Here is a 21,882-nt window from a genome sequence, read left to right on the forward strand (position 1 = left end):
AGCACCCATTATTTCTTCCTTTATACCCAGTCCTACCATGTGGTTGCTGTTAAGGGGCCTGTACACCACTCCCACAATTGACTTCTTGCCTTTATCCTTTTTCATCTTGACTCAAACTGCTTCTACGTCCTGGTTTCCTGAACTTAGATCATTCCCCTCAATTGTGCTAATACCATCATTAATTAATAGAGTCACCCTTCCACATTTTCCTAGCTTCCTGTCCTTCCTAAATGTCATGTACCTTTCAGTATTCAGGTCCCAATCTATGCCATTCTGTAGCCATGTCTCTGTAATGGCTATCACATCATACTTATTTATTTCTATTTGCGCTCTCAGTTCATCTGTTTTGTTTTGAATGCTATGTGCATTCAGATACGGAGCCTTTAGTTTTATCTTTTTATTATTTTTGTAACCTCTAGCCTTGTCTGCTGATTTACTCTTAGATTTGTAATCACTGTCCCTTCCTGTCATGGTCTGTTCATCATTTCCCATGTTAATACCTTTCTCTCTTGTCTTGTCTGTATTCTTTGATTCACTACATCTTCCCACATTTAATCCCTTGCCCCCACTATTTAGTTTAAAACCCTGTCTACTTCCCTAGTTATGCAACTCATGAGAACACCGGTCCCAGCACGGTTCAGGTGTAGACCGTCCCATCGATACAGCCCTCACTTTTCCCAGTACTGGTGTCAGTGCCCCATGAACCAGAACCCATTTCTCCCACACCAGTCTTTGAGCCACACATTCATTTCATTAATCTTATTTGCCCTACTCCAATTTGCACGTAGCTCAGGTAATAATCTGGAGATTATTACCTTTGAGGTTCTGCTTCTTAATTTGGTGTCTAACTTCTCATACTGACTATGCAGAATCTCCTTCCTTGTCCTGCCTGTCGTTGGTACCTACATGGACCATGACAACTGGATTCCCCCCACATTGTAAGTTCCTCTCCAGCCCTGAGCAGATGTCCCGAACCCTGGCATCAGGCAGGCAACACAATCTTCTGGACTCTCGCTCTTTGCTGCAGAGAATAGTGTCAATCTCCCTCACTATACTGTCCTCTACTACCACTTCTTTCCTTTTTGCTCTCCCCCCCCACTTGAACGGCTTCCTGTGCCATGGTGCCATGGTCAGTCTGCTCATCCATACTACAGCCCTCGCTCTTGTCCATACAAGCTGCAAGAACCTCGAACTTGTTGCTCAGTTGCAAGGGCTGAGGCTGCTCCAGTCCCCCCTTCTCAATCCACTTACTTGCCTTACTCGCAGTCACACCCTCCTGTCCCTGACCACTGACAAAAACAGAGGAACTTATCCTAAGGGGTGTGATTGCCTTCTGGAACAAAGTGTCCAGGTAAATTTCCTGTTCTCTGATGCATTGCTGTATCTGGAGCCCGGCCTCCAGCTCAATGACTCTGAGCCGAAGCTCCTCAAGCCGCAGACATTTGCCACAGATGTGGTTACCACGGATTGCCGTTGTGTCACACAATTGCAGTGTGTGGGAGCTAATGGATGCATCACCTGTCCTGCCATCTTTATTGTGTTAATTTAATTACATTTATTTTTTTCTTAAGTAATTTATAGTTCCCTCCTTACCAAACTCCCATCTTCACACTCTGTACCCTCCAGCAGCACTCTGTGCAGATAGGAAATTAGGAATACATTTCTCCAGATTTAATTTTTTAATGTTTTGTTTGCCCTTCAAACATTCGACTTTAGGCTGTTGCATTGTGGTACTTAACTCCAATACATCAAAACTAGTGTCTTCTCTAGTCTGAGTGCACAACCAGTTCAACTGACCAATCAAGTTTCGCAATTGCTCTCTCTTCTTTAGATATAACCTCATCTTTCTGAGACCAGGCACAGTTATCCAGGATGGGAGTAACACACTCTAAATAGGATTATTGATTTAAAGTTATTCTAGACCTAATCTGGCTTAATAGCTAAACCAATGTATTTAAAGCTGCAGTAGCCTGGCTACCAATCTTAAATTTTGCTCTAATCTAATTGATAACATGTTTCTCAAATTCCACGCGCCACTCCATAAGAAATCATCAACATGCATCATGAAGATGCCTGAAAGTTTCCCTTTATGACCAATGCAACATTGCAGGATCTGCTTTTAGTTGAACACAACCTCATTTCAGAAAAACAGATCTTACCGAAAAATACAACACCCTGGAAGCTTCATTCTGGCCATAGATGCATTTGTTTAATTTCCATAGTTTCCCTTCTGCATCTGCTGCCTCTTATGGCTGTTTCAGAAACACTTTTTGTAAAATATTGCCTTACAGAAACTCAGCTTTTATGTCGATTGACCTACACGCCCATGAATATGTGGCCAAAACAGCTAAAAATATTTTTAAGATTACTTTTCCAGCTGTGGGAGAATCCATCATAACATCTGTGTCACCCAGTTGCTCTTCAAAACCCCGAGCAACTAGCCTTGCTTTAGCCTTTTACGTCACATCTGCAAGGACTTTTTCATTGCAAATTCATCTATGTGCCAAGCTGGTTGGCCCTTATTTGGTACCTCAGAATAATCTCCAAACTCATCTCCAACTATCTAATTCCTTGTCTTATTAGTTTATCCTCAAGTTTATTGGCAGCCACCAAAACTCCAAAGTCATAAGGTCTTCTGTTTCTAGTTGTGTTCCAAGACGGTTCTGTAGACTCCGTTTCATTTTGCAATCTATTCAAACTACAGCCTGTACTTGCGCTTCGATGTCTGTCGGGACTACTACTGTGAGATCTCCCTTTTGCGCTATCAGAGGTTCTTTCTCTGATACGTGATCATTTTCTGATGCAAGAGTCATTGACCCACCATCAGTACTTGCACTGCGCATTCTTATTCTCCACACTTTCACCCCATTCTGTGCAATTGGCCTTTGGATGTGATCGCTCACATGATCGTTCACATTACGGTTATCCAGCCCTTGACTTACCATATTCTGTTCCTCAGGACCTTCATCATAAAACATATGAGCACTTGAGGTACAAGGTGCCTCATTTCCTTCTATCAGTTGCTCAGTCAGATCTTGTAATTAATCCCGATTAGTCTTGTAGAATGAACCTTAACGGTTTGACTGGCATGTTTGACCAGTACTATTTTACCGTCACGGCCCATTATCTTTCCATTCCCTATGACCCTCTCTTTTATTATACACCAGATCTCCTGAATTAAATTCTGTCTCGAATGGTCTTATACGATGCCTCAGAGCTCTTCAAATTTTCTTTGAAAGCTCAGCTTTAATGAAAGTCTGTGTCCCTGCCTGTAAAATGTTCCAGTGCGCAGAAAAAGTGGAACTAATTGCAGTACCTTCTAGAGCAGGAGGACTATTGCACATCACAGAAGGCAATTTGGGATTTCACCCATAGACCAATTAATAGGGACTATATCCTCCAACCATCTGAAGCAAATTCTTTGCATGAACCGCCCATGCCAGAACAGTTGTCAACTTGCAGTCTGGTTGATCAGCTAAGATTTTATGCAGCATTTCATCAATTACCGCATGATTGCTTTCAGAGTCCATTGCTGAAAGGACTTTCAGCTGTGGTATTCATAACCATAATGTTCATGTTTTCACATGTCTCTGAATTCGTCATTGTCAAATTCCCCTCCTTTCTCAGTCAGAAACTTAGCTAGTGCCCCAAGTCTGGTCCCTATCCATTTCTCCATGATTTTGATTTTGTCTATAATCACCCTTTAGTTCTTACTATGTATTATTGTAGAAAGACTGAATCTGGTTGCCGGGACTATAAAATGTAGAAGAAAAATATTTCTGTCTTTGTCCAATACCTTTAGATCCATGGGAACTACTTCGTTAAATTCATGTGCCAATGGAAGGCTTATAATAGGGTGTGGTGTCCTCCTCCTATAGTTTTACACATTTCACACTTCTCACTAGTCTCTTCTATTAGCCTTGTATACTCTTCATCAACTAAACTTGCATCCTTTAGCAGGGTTTTTAATCTATGACAAGTAGGATGAGTAAATTGTCATGTAACTAAGACAGTTTGCTTTTTTTTCACTCTTGATTCTTATTGCCCGATGCCATTAATACTTGTCTAACACTGATGAGAAACATCAAGTTTAGTTAATGGGATACAATAATGCCCTGACTGGGTAAACTGCAGATCCACTGACTTTCCAAAAATAATTGCCTTATCATGCTCTATGTCAAGTTTCATTTGTGCCGTTTTCATAGAAGGCTTACTCAAAAGCAAAGATATCCCATAGAGACTACATCAGTATTGACAAAGTGGTTTACTCCAGCTATTTGGTGACCTCAATGTGTTGTCATCATCAAACCTAAAGCAAGTAGTACATTTATACTCTGAAACCTTGCATTGTTCCACACTAGTTAGTGAATCTAGGTAACATTTTAACCAGTTTGTTCTGCATACTGTCGAAGTGCAAATACCATCTAGCACAGCACAGTTAAGTGCGTTCACAACCAACGCATTCATCATGGAACTAAAACTCCGTGTGACTACTACAATTCATTCTCAATCATCTTCATCTTCTCCCTCAGAATTCTCGTTGTCATTTCAAGGACCCTACCTCCACTTTGGGCAGTTCATCGCATAATGATATGTCGAGTCACATCTGAAGTACCTATTAACTGTCCCTTGGGCATTCCTCTGATTTATTCACCTATAATACTCTACCAATTCTTTCTTCTGCTGTAATAGCCAGATCCTCTAAAAGTGCTTTCATCTTTATTCTGCATATCTGTAACCCTTCTATTGCATTGGCATCCTGCATTCTGCGGCACAGTGGCGCAGTGGTTAGCACCGCAGCCTCACAGCTCAGGGACCCGGGTTCGATTCCGGGTACTGCCTGTGTGGAGTTTGCAAGTTCTCCCTGTGTCTGCGTGGGTTTTCTCCGGGTGCTCCGGTTTCCTCCCACAAGCCAAAAGACTTGCAGGTTGATAGGTAAATTGGCCATTATAAATTGTCACTAGTATAGGTAGGTGGTAGGGAAATATAGGGACAGGTGGGGATGTTTGGTAGGAATAGGGGATTAGTGTAGGATTAGTATAAATGGGTGGTTGATGTTCGGCTCAGACTCGGTGGGCCGAAGGGCCTGTTTCAGTGCTGTATCTCTAATCTAATCTAATCCAGTATCTGGACCATTTTGAAATCCAGCAATCATTCAGTCTTCTATTGATTGTGCCACCATGGAATGTCCTATTTGTTCCACCAAGGCTGCAGGAAATGACTGTTGCCCCAGGAATTTTTTCGAAGCAACAGATATCTGATCCAACTGGGAGTCTTTCTCTCAGAGCCGAACACCAGTTAGAACCAGGATCCTTTCCATATGCGACACCTTAGCACAATCGAGCAATTTAAATGTTAGTACTGAACCAGGGATCTCTAAATTGAATCTCCTCAACCTTTTATGTAGTATGTTAAAGTCCATAACATATTCCTCCATTGAATAACCATCTGTTTTCCAAAATCTTTCAAAGTCTGACCATGCCTCATAGGCATTTAATAGATAATCGTTCTTGTAAATTTTATCAAGAACTCTAGCAGAAGATCCAAACCTTCATCAGTATCCAACTGATGGGCATCCAGCCCACAAAATACTTTATTTCTGATTTTACTTCTGGTAGGAAGTGACAATGCAAAGGCCATACCCATTTCATCTTTGGTAGGAATATAACCCATGTGCACATATCCACTTCATTTTTCCATTGTGCATAAGGTTCAGATTCGGAGAACATCGGAGCGTAATCATACCTCAACAATTTACACTTGCTTTCTGCCATTTTTCACAATCGCTACTCACATTGTAGTCTTCTGTCTGAAATATCGTTTTCTTAATTTCCAGCCTTCACCTTCAGGCAACCATCCTCTGCTACCGTGCTCTACTCAAGAAAGCCAGCTGGTGTTGGACAAAACGGGAGCTAATTTTTACTCAGTCTAGCATTTATTTACAGAATGAAACACTACAAGCATACACCTCCTAACCCAACAACACCCCAGTTTCAGTGAGCATCTCTTTATATCTGCTCAAGTGAGACCCTAATTAATGCCCTCCACCTGCATCTAATTAAGTACAACTGGTATACAATTAACATCTGGGATTTTAAATTTTTAACTTACCTCTGTGCCCTCTTGATCCCCGAGTTGCCTCAGCAGCACCCACCTCTCCTGGTAGGACTGCCGAAGCTCTAGAGCTCTAGCCCTCTGGTTGGGCCAGTAGCCTTAATTGAATGGCAAGCCCGGAGGCAGCCAATTAGGAGGCCGCCTCTGGTAAAGTTACTAAGCCGGTCCTGCTGCTGGCAAGTGCAGGCTCGGGGCCCCCATTTCATCAAGATGTTGGGGTCCCAAAGCTTGGGGTAAGTTCCTGCCCAGTGTGTCTCAGACCTGAGCCTTTAAGATTGGACATTCAAATTCCGGGCCCTACCAGCCATTATTGTAGTGATGAATAGCTGGTTGGTAATGTATATCTGAATTCACCTTTGTATGTCTTCAGTTTAAGATATGATGTCATTTTTAACTTCTATTACATTAAAGCCACCCAAAATTTGAGAAAAGATTGTATCAGTAGCTCAGGTAAAGAGAAACACTGGGTGAAAGTCATTTAACTGTCATCAGGAGGTTACATGGCTATGATGGGAGGGAAAAAGTATTAATCAAGCTACTGTGGCCATCATGGTGTGGGGCTGGCTTGATGAATCAGCTGGTCTTTTCCTGCCCGTAATTTCATATGTTCATATTAGCAAGTGAATGACTACACAAAATCACACCTTTAACATCATTTTATTTTACCAACTCTACATGTCAGAGTACAAATAGTATAATGGTTGGGATTTGGAATGGCAGAAGCACACTACTAGCTAGGTTCAACTTGAAATGGCATTAACAAATCCGCAGTTCCCTGACGGTAGCACGACAGGTCGATAAGGTGGTTCAGAGGGCATCTGGAATCCTTTCCTTTATTAGCTGAGGTATAAAATACAAGAGCAGGGAGGTTATGCCGGAACTGTAGAACTCACTGGTTAGACCACCACTTGAGTACTGTGTGCAGTTCTGGTCACCTCATTACAGAAAAGATGTAATTGCACTAGAGAGGGTACAGAGGAGATTTACAAGGATGTTGTCAGGACTGGAAAAATGCAGCTATGAGGAAAGATTGGATAGGCTGGGGTTGTTCTCCTTGGAACAAAGAAGGCTAAGGGGAGATCTTATTGAAATGTACCAAATTTTGAGAGGCCTGGATAGAGTGGAGGTGAAGGGCCTATTCACCTCAGCAGAGAGGTCAGTGAGTAGAGGGCATAGATTTAGAGAGAAGCTGAAGAAAATCTCTTTCACCCAGAGGGTGGTAGGAGTTTCAAACTCACTGCCTGAAAGGGTAGTTGAGGCAGAAATCCTCAACTCATTCAAAAGGAATCTGGATATGCACCTCAAGTGCCGTAATCTGCAGGTCTACGGACCAAATGCTGGAAGATGGGATTAGAATAAGTGGATCATTTTTCAGCCGGCACAGACATGATGGGCCAACTGGCCTCTTTCTGTGCCTTAAACTTTCTATAATTCTATGAACACATAGGGAATCATCACATTTTGGATGATGAAGTTTCCAAAATTCTATAACTATTTCTGAGATGTTATTTGACCATTTTAAATTCTTCCTGTCTGCCGATGGTGGCATATGCACAAGAGCACCAGGACATACATAGAGATTGGGGGGTGGCGGAGGGGCTGGATTTTAAAATGGCCGCAAAGTTGGGACCGGAGGCGGCTGGGCAAAAAGTGCGCTATCGGAGAGCTGCCTGTTGGCTGGCCAGCATCTTCCCACCTCCAAGCTCCATTTTCAAGGAGACCAGGTTGGACACGCAATGACTACCCGTCCACAAGCACCGGTAGCCAAATAAAGCAATTAAGGGGCCTATTAAAGCCCCTCTCCCATGCTGACTGGAATTTTCCAGTCAGCACAGCGCGGCCTTTTGGTGGCAAGCCAGTGGTCCAGCATTGTGGATGGACTTTAAAGCTCCCCCAAACTGCTGTGCAGAAACATGGCCACAGGCTATTTGTTGTTGGGGGTAGGCTGTTGGTGAGGTTCCCTTTCCACAGAGGTGGTCTGGCAGCTGTGGCCATTTTTATTTTCAATGAGTTTAAAAGTGTTGAGAGGGTGCCTTCATCTTGATGTGCCCGTGCTCTCCCTTCCCTGCATCGGCAGGATGTAGCTCTTTCACTGTTGGAGGGTTTCCTATTGGCCCTCTAGCATCGGGAGCCCACCTGCTGTCCTTAATTGGATGCGAGCGTGCCCTCTGGCCATTAATTGGCTAATCCTTTCAAAATTGCGGCATGCATGTCATGCCAACGCCATGCGGGGTCAGGACCGGGAAATGGTCCCGATGTCGGGGTTCTGACCCCAGGTTGTCTGCTCAATGAGTCAGGAAGGCATTCATTGTAATATTGTTTACCTGCTTGCTTTGCTCTGTGGAGAGTTCACTGAACCCCAAGTAGTTGACAAATGGTTTTGCATCTGGCAGCATACATAATTTTCAGTCCACTGAAGTCAGGAGATTACTGAATTGTGATTTAGAACATAGAACATTACAGCGCAGTACAGGCCCTTCGGCCCTTGATGTTGCGCCGACCTGTGAAACCATCTGACCTACACTATAGAACATAGATTGGAGACAGGATTTAGGGAGGTGACTTTTTTTGTCCCTGAAACCGAGCAAGAGACAACTATATGATCTGTAATATGACCCCCTTGTTTATGTCCTGTATCTCAGATTTGAACCTTAGGGAATTGGGGATCTAGCTTGGAGTGCACTCCCAGTTCAGCAGTTCCTCGAAGGTCATTGAGATGGATTAAGACTCCGTGGATTTTGAAGAACCTCAGCATAATATGTTACACTATGGGCTCTCATCCAAGTCTAGTTACTGAGAGAATTAATGAAAGATTGTGCCACTTTTTTGGATTGTGGAGATGGAGGTAAAATTCTGTGAACAATTAATTTGCGGTGCTGTTCATTTCTAGTTTTACTAAGACTAGTTGTTGTTCATAGCTTAAACCATGAGCAGGAAGAATTTTTTTTCTCTGCTTGCATTGTTGGTTGTTTTTAGATTTAGATTTAGAGATACAGCACTGAAACAGGCCCTTCGGCCCACCGAGTCTGTGCCTACCATTAACCACCCATTTATACTAATACTACACTAATCCCATATTCCTACCACATCCTCACCTGTCCCTATATTCCCCTACCACCTACCTATACTAGGGGCAATTTATAATGGCCAATTTACCTATCAACCTGCAAGTCTTTTGGCTGTGGGAGGAAACCGGAGCACCCGGAGGAAACCCACGCAGACACAGGGAGAACTTGCAAACTCCACACAGGCAGTACCCAGAATTGAACCCGGGTCGCTGGGGCTGTGAGGCTGCGGTGCTAACCACTGCGCCTTGTTGAAACGAGGCTTGTGAGATGTCCAAGCTGAATATAGTACAAGGGTTCTTATCAGACCCCTGAAACTCAACTAGATTTGCACATTTTAGTTCATAGAGAGCAAGGGCACATATACAAAAGTAGGCCTTGATGCTGGGCAAAGGGAGATTTGAGTAAATCCCAAAATGTAACAATGGCATTACTAAAGTTCATCTTTACAGTAGTATAACTCAGTTGTGCTCAGCTCAGTATAACTTTTGTCAGTTGAGCGTTATCATTCTTTTTCTTTTGAGAAGTCATTTTTGATTAAAGAAAGAACTTGCATTTATATAGTGTCTTTCATAATCCCAGGACTTTCCAGATTGCTTTATAGCCAATGAAGTACTTCACGAAGTGTTGCAATGTAGAAAAGACAGCATCCAATTAGCATACAACAATGTCTAATTTAAACAGCAATATGATAAATGAGCAATCTGTTTCAGTAATGTTGACGAGAATACTGGGAGAACGCCCCCACGCTTCAAAAAGTACCTTCAGATTTTTCACATTCACTTGGAATGGCAGATGGGACCTTGGTTTAATGTCTATCCGAATGATGACACCGCCCAACAGTCCAGCCTTCCCTTGGTACTGCACTGAAGTATCACCCTAGATTATATGCTTAAGTCTCTGGAATGGTACTAGAAACCCCATCCTTTTGACTCAGGTGTGAGTGCTATACTGAACCAAGATTGACACTGATGAACTATAATATCCTCTGATGCTCTTCCTCACAGGCCCGTGGAGGTTTAATGTTTCTGAACCTCCTCTTCATCTTTCTGCAGGTGGTGTGTTTGTTGAAGAAGTTGCTATGTATCAGGAAGATGCTGGATTAGTGTCCTGTGCTGTTTTGCTGATACTGAAATGCATTTTCATCTGGCATAGTCCTATTCAGTTGAAGCTCACAATAATACGATTACAGTAATCAGTTCTTTGCCTGGTACTTGAGAGATGATATAATTTTGTCTTGAATTGTGAATTCTTGGTAACAATTCGGAAACTTTCTTTGAGGTAATCTGAAAACCAATCCCATGCTCATTTGTCTCCAGATTTCTTTCTCTGTTTCTCCATACTTCTGTCTTGTTTTAGATAACAACCATGAAGCATATGCAACTAAATTTGAGTGACTGTTAATTTGGTTGTGCATAGATACCACACACAATCCATTTAGTGGTATGTCGCTGATATAACGTCACACTCTGGACCTTGGTACGCCAACATCAGAGAAATCAGTTTTCTCTGTATTTACTTCTGAAATTTATGCTGCATCCTTACAATGTCCTTATCAGCAAATCTCTAATTGGTTTTGTCGCCTTTAATATTCAGGTGCGAGTGCTGTTTGGAAAGAATTTTCCAAATTCCTTAATCATGTCTAGGAAATGTCAAACCTCACTGACATTTGGTTTCTATCTCTGTAATAACATTCAGCGTTTATGGATCTGTTCTGTTGCCTTGTTAATTTAGGACATGTTCCAGGAATCTGAATTGGGTTTAGAAGAATTCACGTTTGTTGTTTAAAGTAATCCTAATGAGAGAGAAAATTAATTACTCACTTAAGATCTGGCAAGGATTAAATTGACCCTCCACCTAGCTTTCTCACTTAAAAAAAGTATCTGGATGCAGCTGTAAGTTACTGCATGCTATTGCTGTAGAGTTTTGTGTAAATAACTAACCGTGCCGATGGCAGATGTGTTATGGCTCCTGTCAGTAAGTTATGTAAAACTAAGATTTTCACGTTTGTGAAAGGAAATAAGAAGTATGTAGAAAGGCTATTTGGAAGATAAATTACTTGACAAAACATTAAAGGTTTGCTTATAAAGGAATAGCAGACCGACCCAGGAGGAAAGTTGTTTTCCTTCAGAGTCTTCCCCTAGATCAAAACAATCATTAATGCAGTAGTGATAGTGAGTGAGACTAATGGGTATTTAAGTGGCAATCTTTACATTATTGAATAAGTTAAGGGTTTATTGAGTTTCAGATGTTCTCTATAGTATGCTGAAGGGAGGGGGCACATTAAGATACTCATGCTCCATATTGCATTCCAAACTAGGAAAGGGGATCACCGGGTGCATGCACAAAATAGTTCTGGTATCCATGATTTATTTGTAAATTTAAAACCTTGGCAGTGAATGAAAAGTAGTAGAGCATTAGGCATCAGTGTGCAGAAATGGATGAGACAGTCTGTTTGCATTATCCCCTGTTTATATATGATCTTTTTTTACTCATTAGGTAGTCATCAGTGTTTTGGCAAGTGAGTACACAATAATCCATCCTTCCAGGAGCAACTTGTTCTGTCTTTGCAAGTAAATAAAGTGGAGAAAAGTGATTCAAGGGCATTTGATGTCTCTGAGTTAGGCAATAGTTTCCATGAACCATCACCATAACATGCCAAAGTATTTTGGAAATCATTTTTTGAATGAAGGGTATAATATTGTCAATCAGTTCCTTTGCTACTTCGAAAACACATAGATTATTGCAAAGTGACCATTTGTTGTTTTGTCTTTATGGAACAGGTAATTCACCTCTTGCTTGAGTAAGGAAGCTTGATTTACCTCATCTTCTCTCCTACTCTTTTCAACCTGGTGCTGTCCTGTCCTTGGATCTGATCCAATACCTAACTTTCTCACTATAAAAGTTTATAGATGGAACTGGTAAGTTATTTGCACACTGTTACTCGTAGAGTTTGTATAACTAACAGTGGGGATGGTGGAAGTGCTATGGCTCCTGTCGCATAATTAATGCTGAAATAACATGGCAAAGAAATGAGAAGTGTGTAGAAATGTCATCTGAAACACAAGTTACTGAAAACGTTTTGGGCTAAAAATTGGATTGCGGCATTATTCAGGCACGGGGATCATGATTCGTGACCTGCCCGCTCCAGTTACAGTGGAGGTGGGGAGCACACAAATTTAGGACTGCCACCTCATTTACCTGATTGTAGCATAGAGCCGAGCCTCTGCCGCACTGCTGGCTGCCCCTGCGCTCAGCAGGGAGTAGAGCAGTATTTGCTGATAGCAGATGGTGCAGCCAGCATTTTGTTCTTAAGGGCAGTTTGTCCCTCTTAAAGGAAACTGCGCTGAATCACAGGAGGCTGCTGCTGAATACTATTGTTGCAATTCTAAACAAGGAAAATGGAACACAGGAGCTGAGAGAGGGCTCCAGGGACATGGATGCAACATTGGAAGCCTTAATGGTGGAGATAGACAGGAGGAGAGACACCATAGTTCCATGGTGGGTTGTGGGTAGTGGGGGTGTGTGGTGGTGGTGGGTGTTGGCCAGGAGGTCCACAGGACAACCCTCAGAAGGGATTGAGAGCAGGCGTCAAGGTCAGTTCTCAGCGTCTGGCCCCGAGGACCTGGCAGCAGTGCCACAAGAAATTTAATGACCTCACGTGAGTTGTCGAGGTTAGTGAATGCATCATCACATGGCATCTCCTGCCCACCACATCAGCAGCCCCGCCACTCAGGACTCATGCATAACATCCAGATACTCCACATCACCCTCACACACCTACCAGTGTTGCCAGCCTCACACCCACCTCTTGCTGTCTCCACATACCTCCAGCTATTCAGCTACAGCAAGCACATCACCCAAACACAGTGGAGCACAATCACTGACATTCTTCCCTCTCTCTTGCTGGACAAAGAGTCGCACGATAGAAGGGAGCAGAACTGAACATGAGTGGGCTGCAGCCAGGTCAGGGATAAAGGATGGTTTGTGTGCCAGCTCATGGAGGGTGAGGTCGCAGATGCGTTCTGGTACAAGGGACTCAGATGAAGACCTTGATGAGGCAGCGTACAGGAGAAAGCTGATGGGCATGCACACTGAGATGCATTGGGTGTGTTGGCTGGCCTGCCTGACAGCCTCCTGTAGCTGTCAAGTATGGAAAAGTCTGCCACCAAGTTGGCAGAAGGCATCGAGCAAAGTTTGCTCTCTCTGCAGTCTGTGCTCCATCTCCCTGTGGAGCTGCAGATCTAAAGGCACTGCAACTGCAGCCCCCATACCTGTTGGAGCTTTTTAGTGGACAGGTCACCTAATCCTCTGCCCGCCCTGTGCAGATGCCACAGCATTCTCTGCCAAATCCAGCAACTCGCCACAACACCTCCAAAAACACTCCAGATTATTTATCTGCAAGTTGGGTGCCTGGCCATAGTGCAAAGCACATATTGCAGCTTCACGTTTAATCTTTTGTGAGTGATGTGCAAATTCATTGGATGGACCTGATTGGTCCACATTTCACAAATATGTGTCACATTAGCTGGCAGGGTTCTGTGAAGTCAGGATATCACCAGTTCGGGTGCTTTTGGTGCTCACAATGGGAATCCACTCGAGCACTGTTCCCAGCCAAAAGTGAGTGGCGGCAACATTCCCTCTGTTTTGTTTGGAGCAGTACGTGATTTGTTTAAATGTGTGGCCTCTAAAATTCTTGCACAACCATGCACGGGGTAATTTAAAGGAGCCACCGTGTGGGGACTTTTGGGTTGCAGTGCGGCTGCGGGCTTAGAGGGTGTACTGGCTGGTGCTACAGCAGGCACTCTCATTGTGGGGGGCCAGGGTAGAGGCGATTGGCTTCATTGCATTTGTTACCTGCAGCAATGCTACAGATCAGAATTTCAGGCCCATAGAGTCAATACGGACTTTAGCTTTTTCTGCTGTGGATTTTCAAACCAAGAAATTCTTGACCCATTGAAAGATGCTCAGTGAGCACGTACTGTTCCTTTTCAGTGGAAAACTGAAAGTAGTCACTCTGACATTGCAGTTATATGGCTAGTTATAGATGTGGATTGGATTGTTAACGGGTAAAGTTCAGTATTACTACAAAGGAGTAGCAGCCAGTGAAAAGCAATTTATGAATCAGCTGTCCATGAAACACTTTTTTTTTATTGGCATGAGTTGTCAAAGTTGGCTTCAGGAAAACTTTAGAGTTTTCCACATAGGATCCTGGTTGGTCCTGTTAAAGGCAACTGCAACGCGTTGTACAGATATCAATTGTTGAAATAACCTGATTCCTTCAAGGGGCATTGAGTGTTGACACAAAATGGGAAGATGAGAGAAAAGGAGAACTTTTGGGGAAAAGGAGAAAAAACTGACAAAGCTACACTATAGAATGTTAATTAAGGTAAACTATTTCCAAGTCAAAGATTATAGGAATCTTAAAATACAGAAGCACATGCTGTAAGCATACAACAGCTTGATGGGCATCTGGTTAATAAACTGGATCTAGCTCCTCATGAGAACTCTGATGAAGGTTCACGCCCGCTGTCTTTAAATACCCCCCATCTTTCTCTTTCAGATCCTGTGGCATTTCCACCTTTGTGGGCTGAGCATTGTTAATGTTTTTTTACTGGCAGACTGTATCTGCATCACATTTATCAAAATGGCCATCGGCCTGATTTACTACCCATTCATAACTCTTACCACAATATGAGGTATAAGTTAAAGAAAATATTTTCTGAAGCACCTATGTACACCATAGAATGTTTGCCACTTAATCACATTGTTTGAGTACCAGAGAAACTGGATCTAGCTGCATCATATGCATTTGATCAGTTCTTAGTGGGGCTACCAAACTGAAGAGTCATAAACTTGGAACATGTTTAGATGGGTGGATAAATACTGTCGATTTTGGCTACTTAAAACATGTTCATGATACTGTGATGTTATGGTTTGGCATTACCTGCAGTCATAATAAAGCTCCAAGCTTCTCAGGAAGGAAGGGAATGAAAATGGTCCAAGCAGTTCCTGAACATTGACCTAAATAATGGAGTGGGCCTAGATGGGTTGAATGGTTTTTCTCACTTTGTAGGGTAAATTTCGTGAGATCCTATGTCGCTGGTTGTGCCCTGGCAGGAACCGGCTCTTGTTGGGCAATCACAGGTTTACTGCCTTTGATTATCCATTACTTGATGTCTGTATGCTGGGCTGTGCCAGTGTCCCAGGGCTTAATAATTACTTGTGTCTGACTAGTAGTGCCAGGGAGAAAAAGGAAATAAACAGTTGCCTTTCTCCTTTGTTACCAAAGTTCAGATCCAGTGTAGGCTGATGGGATTAATTCATCCTTTGTTCTTTGGCAGTAAGGGTCAAGGTGGAAAAAGTTTTTAAAAATAAGTTTGGGTAATGCCAACCGAGTTCCCAGTGACTGCAGGCACAGAACTATCCCTCAGTGGCAATAATTTGTCGATCTCACTTAGAGAAGACATAAGAATTACTATTAAAAAACAAGCAATGCTGGAAATACTCAGCAGGTCTGGCAGCATCTGTGGAAAGAGAGGCAGAGTTAACGTTTCAGGTCAGTGACCCTTCATCACCCTTAGTAACCCTTAATCCTTCATAAGGATTACTAATGTGGGAGGAAAGGTCTTGTGTTTATATAACACCTTTCACAACCTCAGGACCTCCCAAAGGACTTTATAGAGCACTTTTGAGGTGTAGCCACGATTGTAATATAGGAGAACGCAGCAGCCAATCCTCTCCCATAAACAACAATGTGATAATCACCAGGTAATCTGTTTTGGTGATGTTGGTTGAGGGATAAATGTTGGGTAGTGTACTGGGAGAATACCCTTGCTCATCGAAATCATGTGTCCGTGGGAGCAGACAGGGCCTCAGTTTAACATCTCATCTGAAGGATGGTGCCTCCTACAGTGCAGCACTCCCTCAATTCAGTACTGAAGTGTCAACCTGGATGATACGTGGAGCCTCTGGAATGAGACTTGAACCCATAACCTTCTGTCTCAGCAGCAAGAATGCTACTACTGAGTTAACACTGGCAAGTATAGTAAAGTTGCACATATGTTAGGGGTGCTCTGCTAGGGGTTTTGAACTAAGCCACATTGTTGGGACAGACGGAGAATACAATACTTCAAAGCTGGCTGTGCTTTCCTGATCTGGGAGTACTCTATGTTAACAATGGGTGATAAAAGTGGAAACGTGTTCCACTTCCCCATGCTGATTATCATCACCTCGATGATCACTCTCAATTGCTCTTGCTAAAATGAAATGGAGAATAAATTAAACACAAAAAATGACAAAAATTCCATGCAACAAGCTCAGTTAAATAATGTTTGCCACAACATCCCACTGTATCCAGTGGTTAAGAGTTATAGTAAAGTCACATCAGCTGGAAATCCCACATGCTTTCATTTTGATTTGACTGCTTTATCTTGGGTTCTGCATCCAAATGTCTTAAATGCCGCTGGAAGATCTGCCGGAGATACTAACACAGGTCAAAGAAGCAGTCAAAGTTTTACTTTGTTATTGTTGCCTGTGGGACATGCCTTCCCACCGAGGTCAAAGGGTTAAATCTTACATCTTTATGGGCACCTGTGACGCATATGATTGTGGGGGGGGGGAGGGGTAGGGGAGAGGTAGCCCAACGCACCAGATGTAAATATCTTGCTTTATGTTAGCCCTGAATTCAAAGCTGGAGCTCCAGTCTCCAATCACCAGGACTGTCCAGAACAGGATTCAAACTCTGCATCTTTTAACTCAGGCGAGTAAGGCAACTATTAAGTCAAAGGCTTATTTGTGGGTGAGGGAAGTTTATTTGTAGATAGATAGCTGCTTCTATATAATTTGCTTTTCCCTTTGTTGAAGGAGCACCTTATGAAGATGAGAAGGAACCAGCAGGACATGATTGGCTTTCTCTTTCTCCAGGATTCTACTTGTTCATTGTTTGGGTACCAATCTATTCCGATAATAGTGTTGGAACCAATCTGGTGGAAGTGTGCAACAGATTTTGCACGTGGGACACTGTCAAGTGCAATGAATATACTATAGCCGAAACTTCTGAGTGTGTGTGTGCGTGCGCACGCTCACTCACTCACTGTCATTTTACTTCTGGCTTGAATCAAGGTCAGACTGAAAGGATGAAATTCTTTTCTCTGCTGACTAGAATTGTCCAATGGACACAAATGAATGAGGAATTGGTTTTAAATTGTCAATCTCTCTTAGAAAGACTGTAAGGAAAATGGAAATATTCATACTTTGTTTTATCTTGTCCAGCATACTTACCTTTGTGAGGGTCTGTGCTTCTGTAGATCAGCTATATGGGTTCCTGCAGCTTACATTGCCTCGGAGAAGGTTTTGGGTTCAAGTCCTGCTGTTAATTTGAATGTGTTTTTTAGACCTGACGTTTTGGTGTAGTAGTCAGAGTGCTGTGTTGTCTTTTGGATGAGACATGGTTCTGTCTGCTTGTTTAGGTGGACATAACATAAAAGATCCCAGGGTGCTGGTCGAAGAAGAGTAGGGATTGGCCTGGTACCCAGCCATCGCCACTGAAAACACTCTATCTGGTCATTTGCTTGTTTTAGAACTTTGCTATGCATAATTTGGCTGTTGTCTTTGGTTACATAGCAATAATGACCACATTTCAAAAGTAATCCATTGGCGGTAAAGTGTTTTGTGACATTCTGTGGACATGAAAATCTCTGTATAAATTGAAGCTCTATCTTATGCCTGAAGTTCTATCTGAATGTGGTAAGACTCAATGTAGACACAGGAGCCAAATGCCTAATGTAGATGTTTGACTGTACCAAGGTCTTGGGACCTTGGTTCCATTTAGAAGATGAGATAATATTTAATTCTTTAAAAATAAGCATAGTTGCTTTTGCAGATAATTTTGATATAAAAAAAGTGGTTTCCAAAATCAAGTTTGGGTATAAAAACAGAAAGTGCTGGAAATACTCAGCAGGTCTGGCAACATTTGTGGAGAGAGAAACAGAGTTAACATTTCAGATGAAAGGTCATCGACCTGAAACATTAACTCTGTCTCTGTCTCCACAGATGCTGTCTGAACTGCTGAATATGCCCAGCACTTTCTGTTTTTATTTCAGAATTCCATCATCCGCAGTATTTTGCTTTTATTTCAGGTTTTGGTATAACTGATGATCGTTTGTTGCTGGAAAGATGTACTTACAATTTTGATCATTTACAAACTTGGTGTGGAACCATGGCAGGAGAAAAGTGCGGTATTGACAATAGTGTTTGTGAAACTCCTTGAATATAGGTGTTTATATAACTGAAATAAGCCTTACTGAAAGTAATCATTTCTATTTCCTTTGTGCCCCTGTAGCTGCAGAGCAGATGTCTCCTCCTGACTATATTTGCTGTCTGTATTGGTGGCACCTTCCAATATGGGTTTAACCTGACAATCATCAATGCACCAACAACTGTGAGTCCACAGCAATGTTCAACTTTAAAAGGTCAGTTGTCTCCATATTTGTAAAGGCATAATTAAACTAAACCTGTATTTTTTTTTTACCTCAAAATGACAGTTCATCCAAAACTTTATCAATGAAACCTGGACTGAGCGCTATGGCACGCAACTGGAGAGCTGGATCATCACACTGCTCTGGAGCTTTATTGTGGCCACTTATTCTGTTGGAGGATTGGTTGGAGCACTTATATCTGGACCCATGGCCATAAGGTTTGGAAGGTATGAACTACAGGGGGAATGTTGGGGTTAAAATCCCAAAAATCAACCTTCATGTGCTATGAGTGGGGTGGGAATCTTGCATTTCATGAACGAGAGTGCAGCACAGTGTTAGATTGATACCGGGGTAATGAGAAGAAAGTTCAGAGTGAGAGAAGGATCGCCTGTTGGATGACAACATTTTAATTTTGTCCTGGAGTGTGAAAGGAGCTTTTAGCTGATTTTCCACTAATGGACTTATATTCAAAGCTTGGATGGAGTTGAGCTTTTTAAGGAGTTTTGGTAGCAAAAAAATAGTTTAACATGCAAAAGAAAATAAACTTATTGGAGGTTGCTTTTATAATAGAGGAGATAGTTGGGTGCAAAATGTCAATAGATGAAAAAGGAAGAAGAACTGGGGAACTGCAGAGTTTTCACAATCCTATGTCCATTTAACTGCATCGATGTTATCATTCCAAACTTTGGCTGTGAATGGAGACAATGCTTTGAGTTGTACAATACTAGGGTGAGTACTGGTGGTTGTAGGTCCTTCGTTGTTGGTGGTAGTAGTAGGGAGAATTTCAGTTGATGAATTCAGATCATCACACCGGAAGTGTATTGGCATAACACTAAAGCTTAAATGCAGAAAAAAAAACAAAGCAAAATAGTGTCGGAGCTAGAAATCTGAAGCAAAAAAAAATGCTGGAAATACTCAGCAGATCAGGCAGTAAACAAGTTAACATTTCAGGCTTGCACCCTCTGTCAGAACTGGAAGATATCACAAATGACTATCAGAACAGAACGAGGAGAAAGGGGAGGAGAATAAGCATAAACACATGCAGGAAAATAATAAGAAACTTGTGAATGGTTTAAGTAAAAACTGGGAGATAGTTATCTTTTTTATTTGTTCATGGGGGATGTGAGCATTGCTGACAAGGCTAGCATTTATTGCCCTCAAGAAGGTGGTGGTGAGCCACCTTCTTGAACCACTGCAGTCCATGTGGTGTAGGTACACCCACATTCCAATAGGGAGGAAGTTCCAGGATTTTATCCCAGCGACAGTGAAGGAATGACGATATAGTTCCAAGTCAGAACACTGTGTGACTTGGAGGGGAACTCGCAGGTGGTGATGTCCCCATGCATCTGCTGTCTTTGTCTTTCTAGGTGATAGAAGTCACAGGTTTGGAAGATGCTGTTCAAAGAGCCTTGGCGAGTTGCTGCAGTGCATTTAGATGGTACACACTGCTGCCACTATGTGCTGATGGTGAAGGGAGCGAAAGTTTAAGGTGGTGGATAGGGTGCTGGTCAAGTGGGTTGCTTTGTCCTGGATGGCATGGAGCTTCTTGAGTGTTGTTGAAGCTGCACTCATCCAGTCAAGTGGAGAATATTGCATCAAACTCCTGACTTGTGCCTTGAAGATGGTGGACATGCTTTTGGGAGTCAAGAGGTGAGTTACCTGCTGTAGAATTCCCAGTCTCTGACCTGCTCTAATAGCAACATTCTTTTTATGGCTGGTCCATTTAAGTTTCTGTCAGTAGTAACCCACAGGATGTTGATGTCGTTGAATGCCAAGGGCAGTTGGTTAGACTCTGTCTTGTAGGAGATGGTCATTGCCTGACATTTGTCTGGCACGAGTGTTATTTACCATGTATCAGCTCAAGCCTGAATGTTGTTCAGGTCTTGCTGCATATGGATACGGACTGCTTCATTATCTGAGGAACTGCAGATGGTATTGAACATCATACAATCATCAGCGAACACCCCCACATCTGACCTTATGTTGCAGGGAAGATTATTGGTGAAGCAGCTTAAGATGGTTGGGCCTAGGCCACTACCCTAATGCTGCCTTGATGTCAAGGGCAGTCATTCTCACCTTACCTCTGGAATTCAGCTCTTTTGTCCATGTTTGGAGCAAGGCTATAATGGCAGAAGTGATATGTGCAGGAGGTACTGGGAGGCATAATCAGAGCAGTAAGTCAGCGATATTAAGTGTGTAAATAGCTAAAGCCTTGGGGAGGAGGCAGGTGAAAGGGAAGCATAAAAAATTGGCAAAGTGGAGCTATTGGCAGTGGCCCAAGAGCCTGTAAATTTGCATTTGTGGTGCAGTCTCCTCTAAAGGCCGGCTACCTGACCCGAACCCGACGGGACCCAACAACATGTGTTGGGTTCGGGTCTGGTCGGGTTGCACTTCCGGGTCTGGCATTTGGGCTCGGGTTGGGCAGGGTCATACACGCTTATCACAGGTAAGTGGTTCCACTGTTAATTTAATTTTTAGACTAGAAAGGTGGTTTTGTTACAATTATTTTAAGCTTGTGCAGATCAGCAAGAAAGTGAAAAACGGAAGGTAAGTTAATTGATGGTCGGGTTGGGTCAGGCGCAGGAAAAAATGGAAGGACTCGGGCCAGGTCGGGCTCGGGGTTGGATGTGGTTCAGTTGGGCTCGGTCGGGTTTTTTTTTTGTAGACCCGAGCAGGCCTTTAGTCTCCTCTACATCGGGGAGACCAAATGCAGGTTAGGTGACAACTTAGCTGAACACCTCCCTCCTGTCCACTAATGTGACCCAGAGCTGTCTGTTGCTTCTCCATCCTAGTCCCACTCAAACTTCTTTGTCTTTGGCCTTCTCCAATGAATTTTAAGGCAAGCTCAAGGAATGGTACCTTGTTTTTCCACTAGGCACTGTACAGTCCTCTGACTACCTTAATTACACCTCCCATCTTTTTCTCTAGCAGGATGTGCTGGCAATGTAGGATTAGTTTGCCAGCCTTTCTGGGGATGGAGGCAAGGAGCAGGGCGGTTCTTGGAGTTGAGATAGCCTATCAGAACAACCTGGGATCTGCACCCTTGCTGTCCACCTGTTTATTTGCATATACCAGTCTCTTGGGCTGCTGGAGCTTGCTAGTTTTTCCAGCTTCCCTTTCACCCGCCTATTCTTCCATCTCTTTAAGCTATTCACTTGTTCTCTGTGTCTTGTGTCATTTATTTGTTTTTAATTGCTCTCATAATGCTTCCTGTTATCGAGGGA

At 42.8% G+C, this 21,882-nt stretch overlaps 1 protein-coding gene across 2 annotated transcripts in view; it reads left to right on the plus strand.

Moving 5' to 3' along the window:
• LOC137382805 (solute carrier family 2, facilitated glucose transporter member 11-like) overlaps positions 1-21,882 on the plus strand; it is an 84,575-nt gene that overhangs the window by 14,761 nt on the left and 47,932 nt on the right. The window contains exons 2-4 of one of the 2 annotated variants that reach the window (XM_068055238.1): positions 11,963-12,100; positions 18,523-18,621; positions 18,725-18,885. In XM_068055238.1, the coding sequence (XP_067911339.1) occupies positions 12,092-12,100; positions 18,523-18,621; positions 18,725-18,885 (269 nt within the window). In that variant the 5' untranslated portion in view covers positions 11,963-12,091. The remainder of the gene's footprint in view (positions 1-11,962; positions 12,101-18,522; positions 18,622-18,724; positions 18,886-21,882) is intronic. The other variant, XM_068055237.1, reaches the window with a different exon arrangement.

The sequence above is a fragment of the Heterodontus francisci genome, chromosome 23 (assembly GCF_036365525.1).
Source record: "Heterodontus francisci isolate sHetFra1 chromosome 23, sHetFra1.hap1, whole genome shotgun sequence".
NCBI classification, from domain to species: domain Eukaryota; kingdom Metazoa; phylum Chordata; class Chondrichthyes; order Heterodontiformes; family Heterodontidae; genus Heterodontus; species Heterodontus francisci.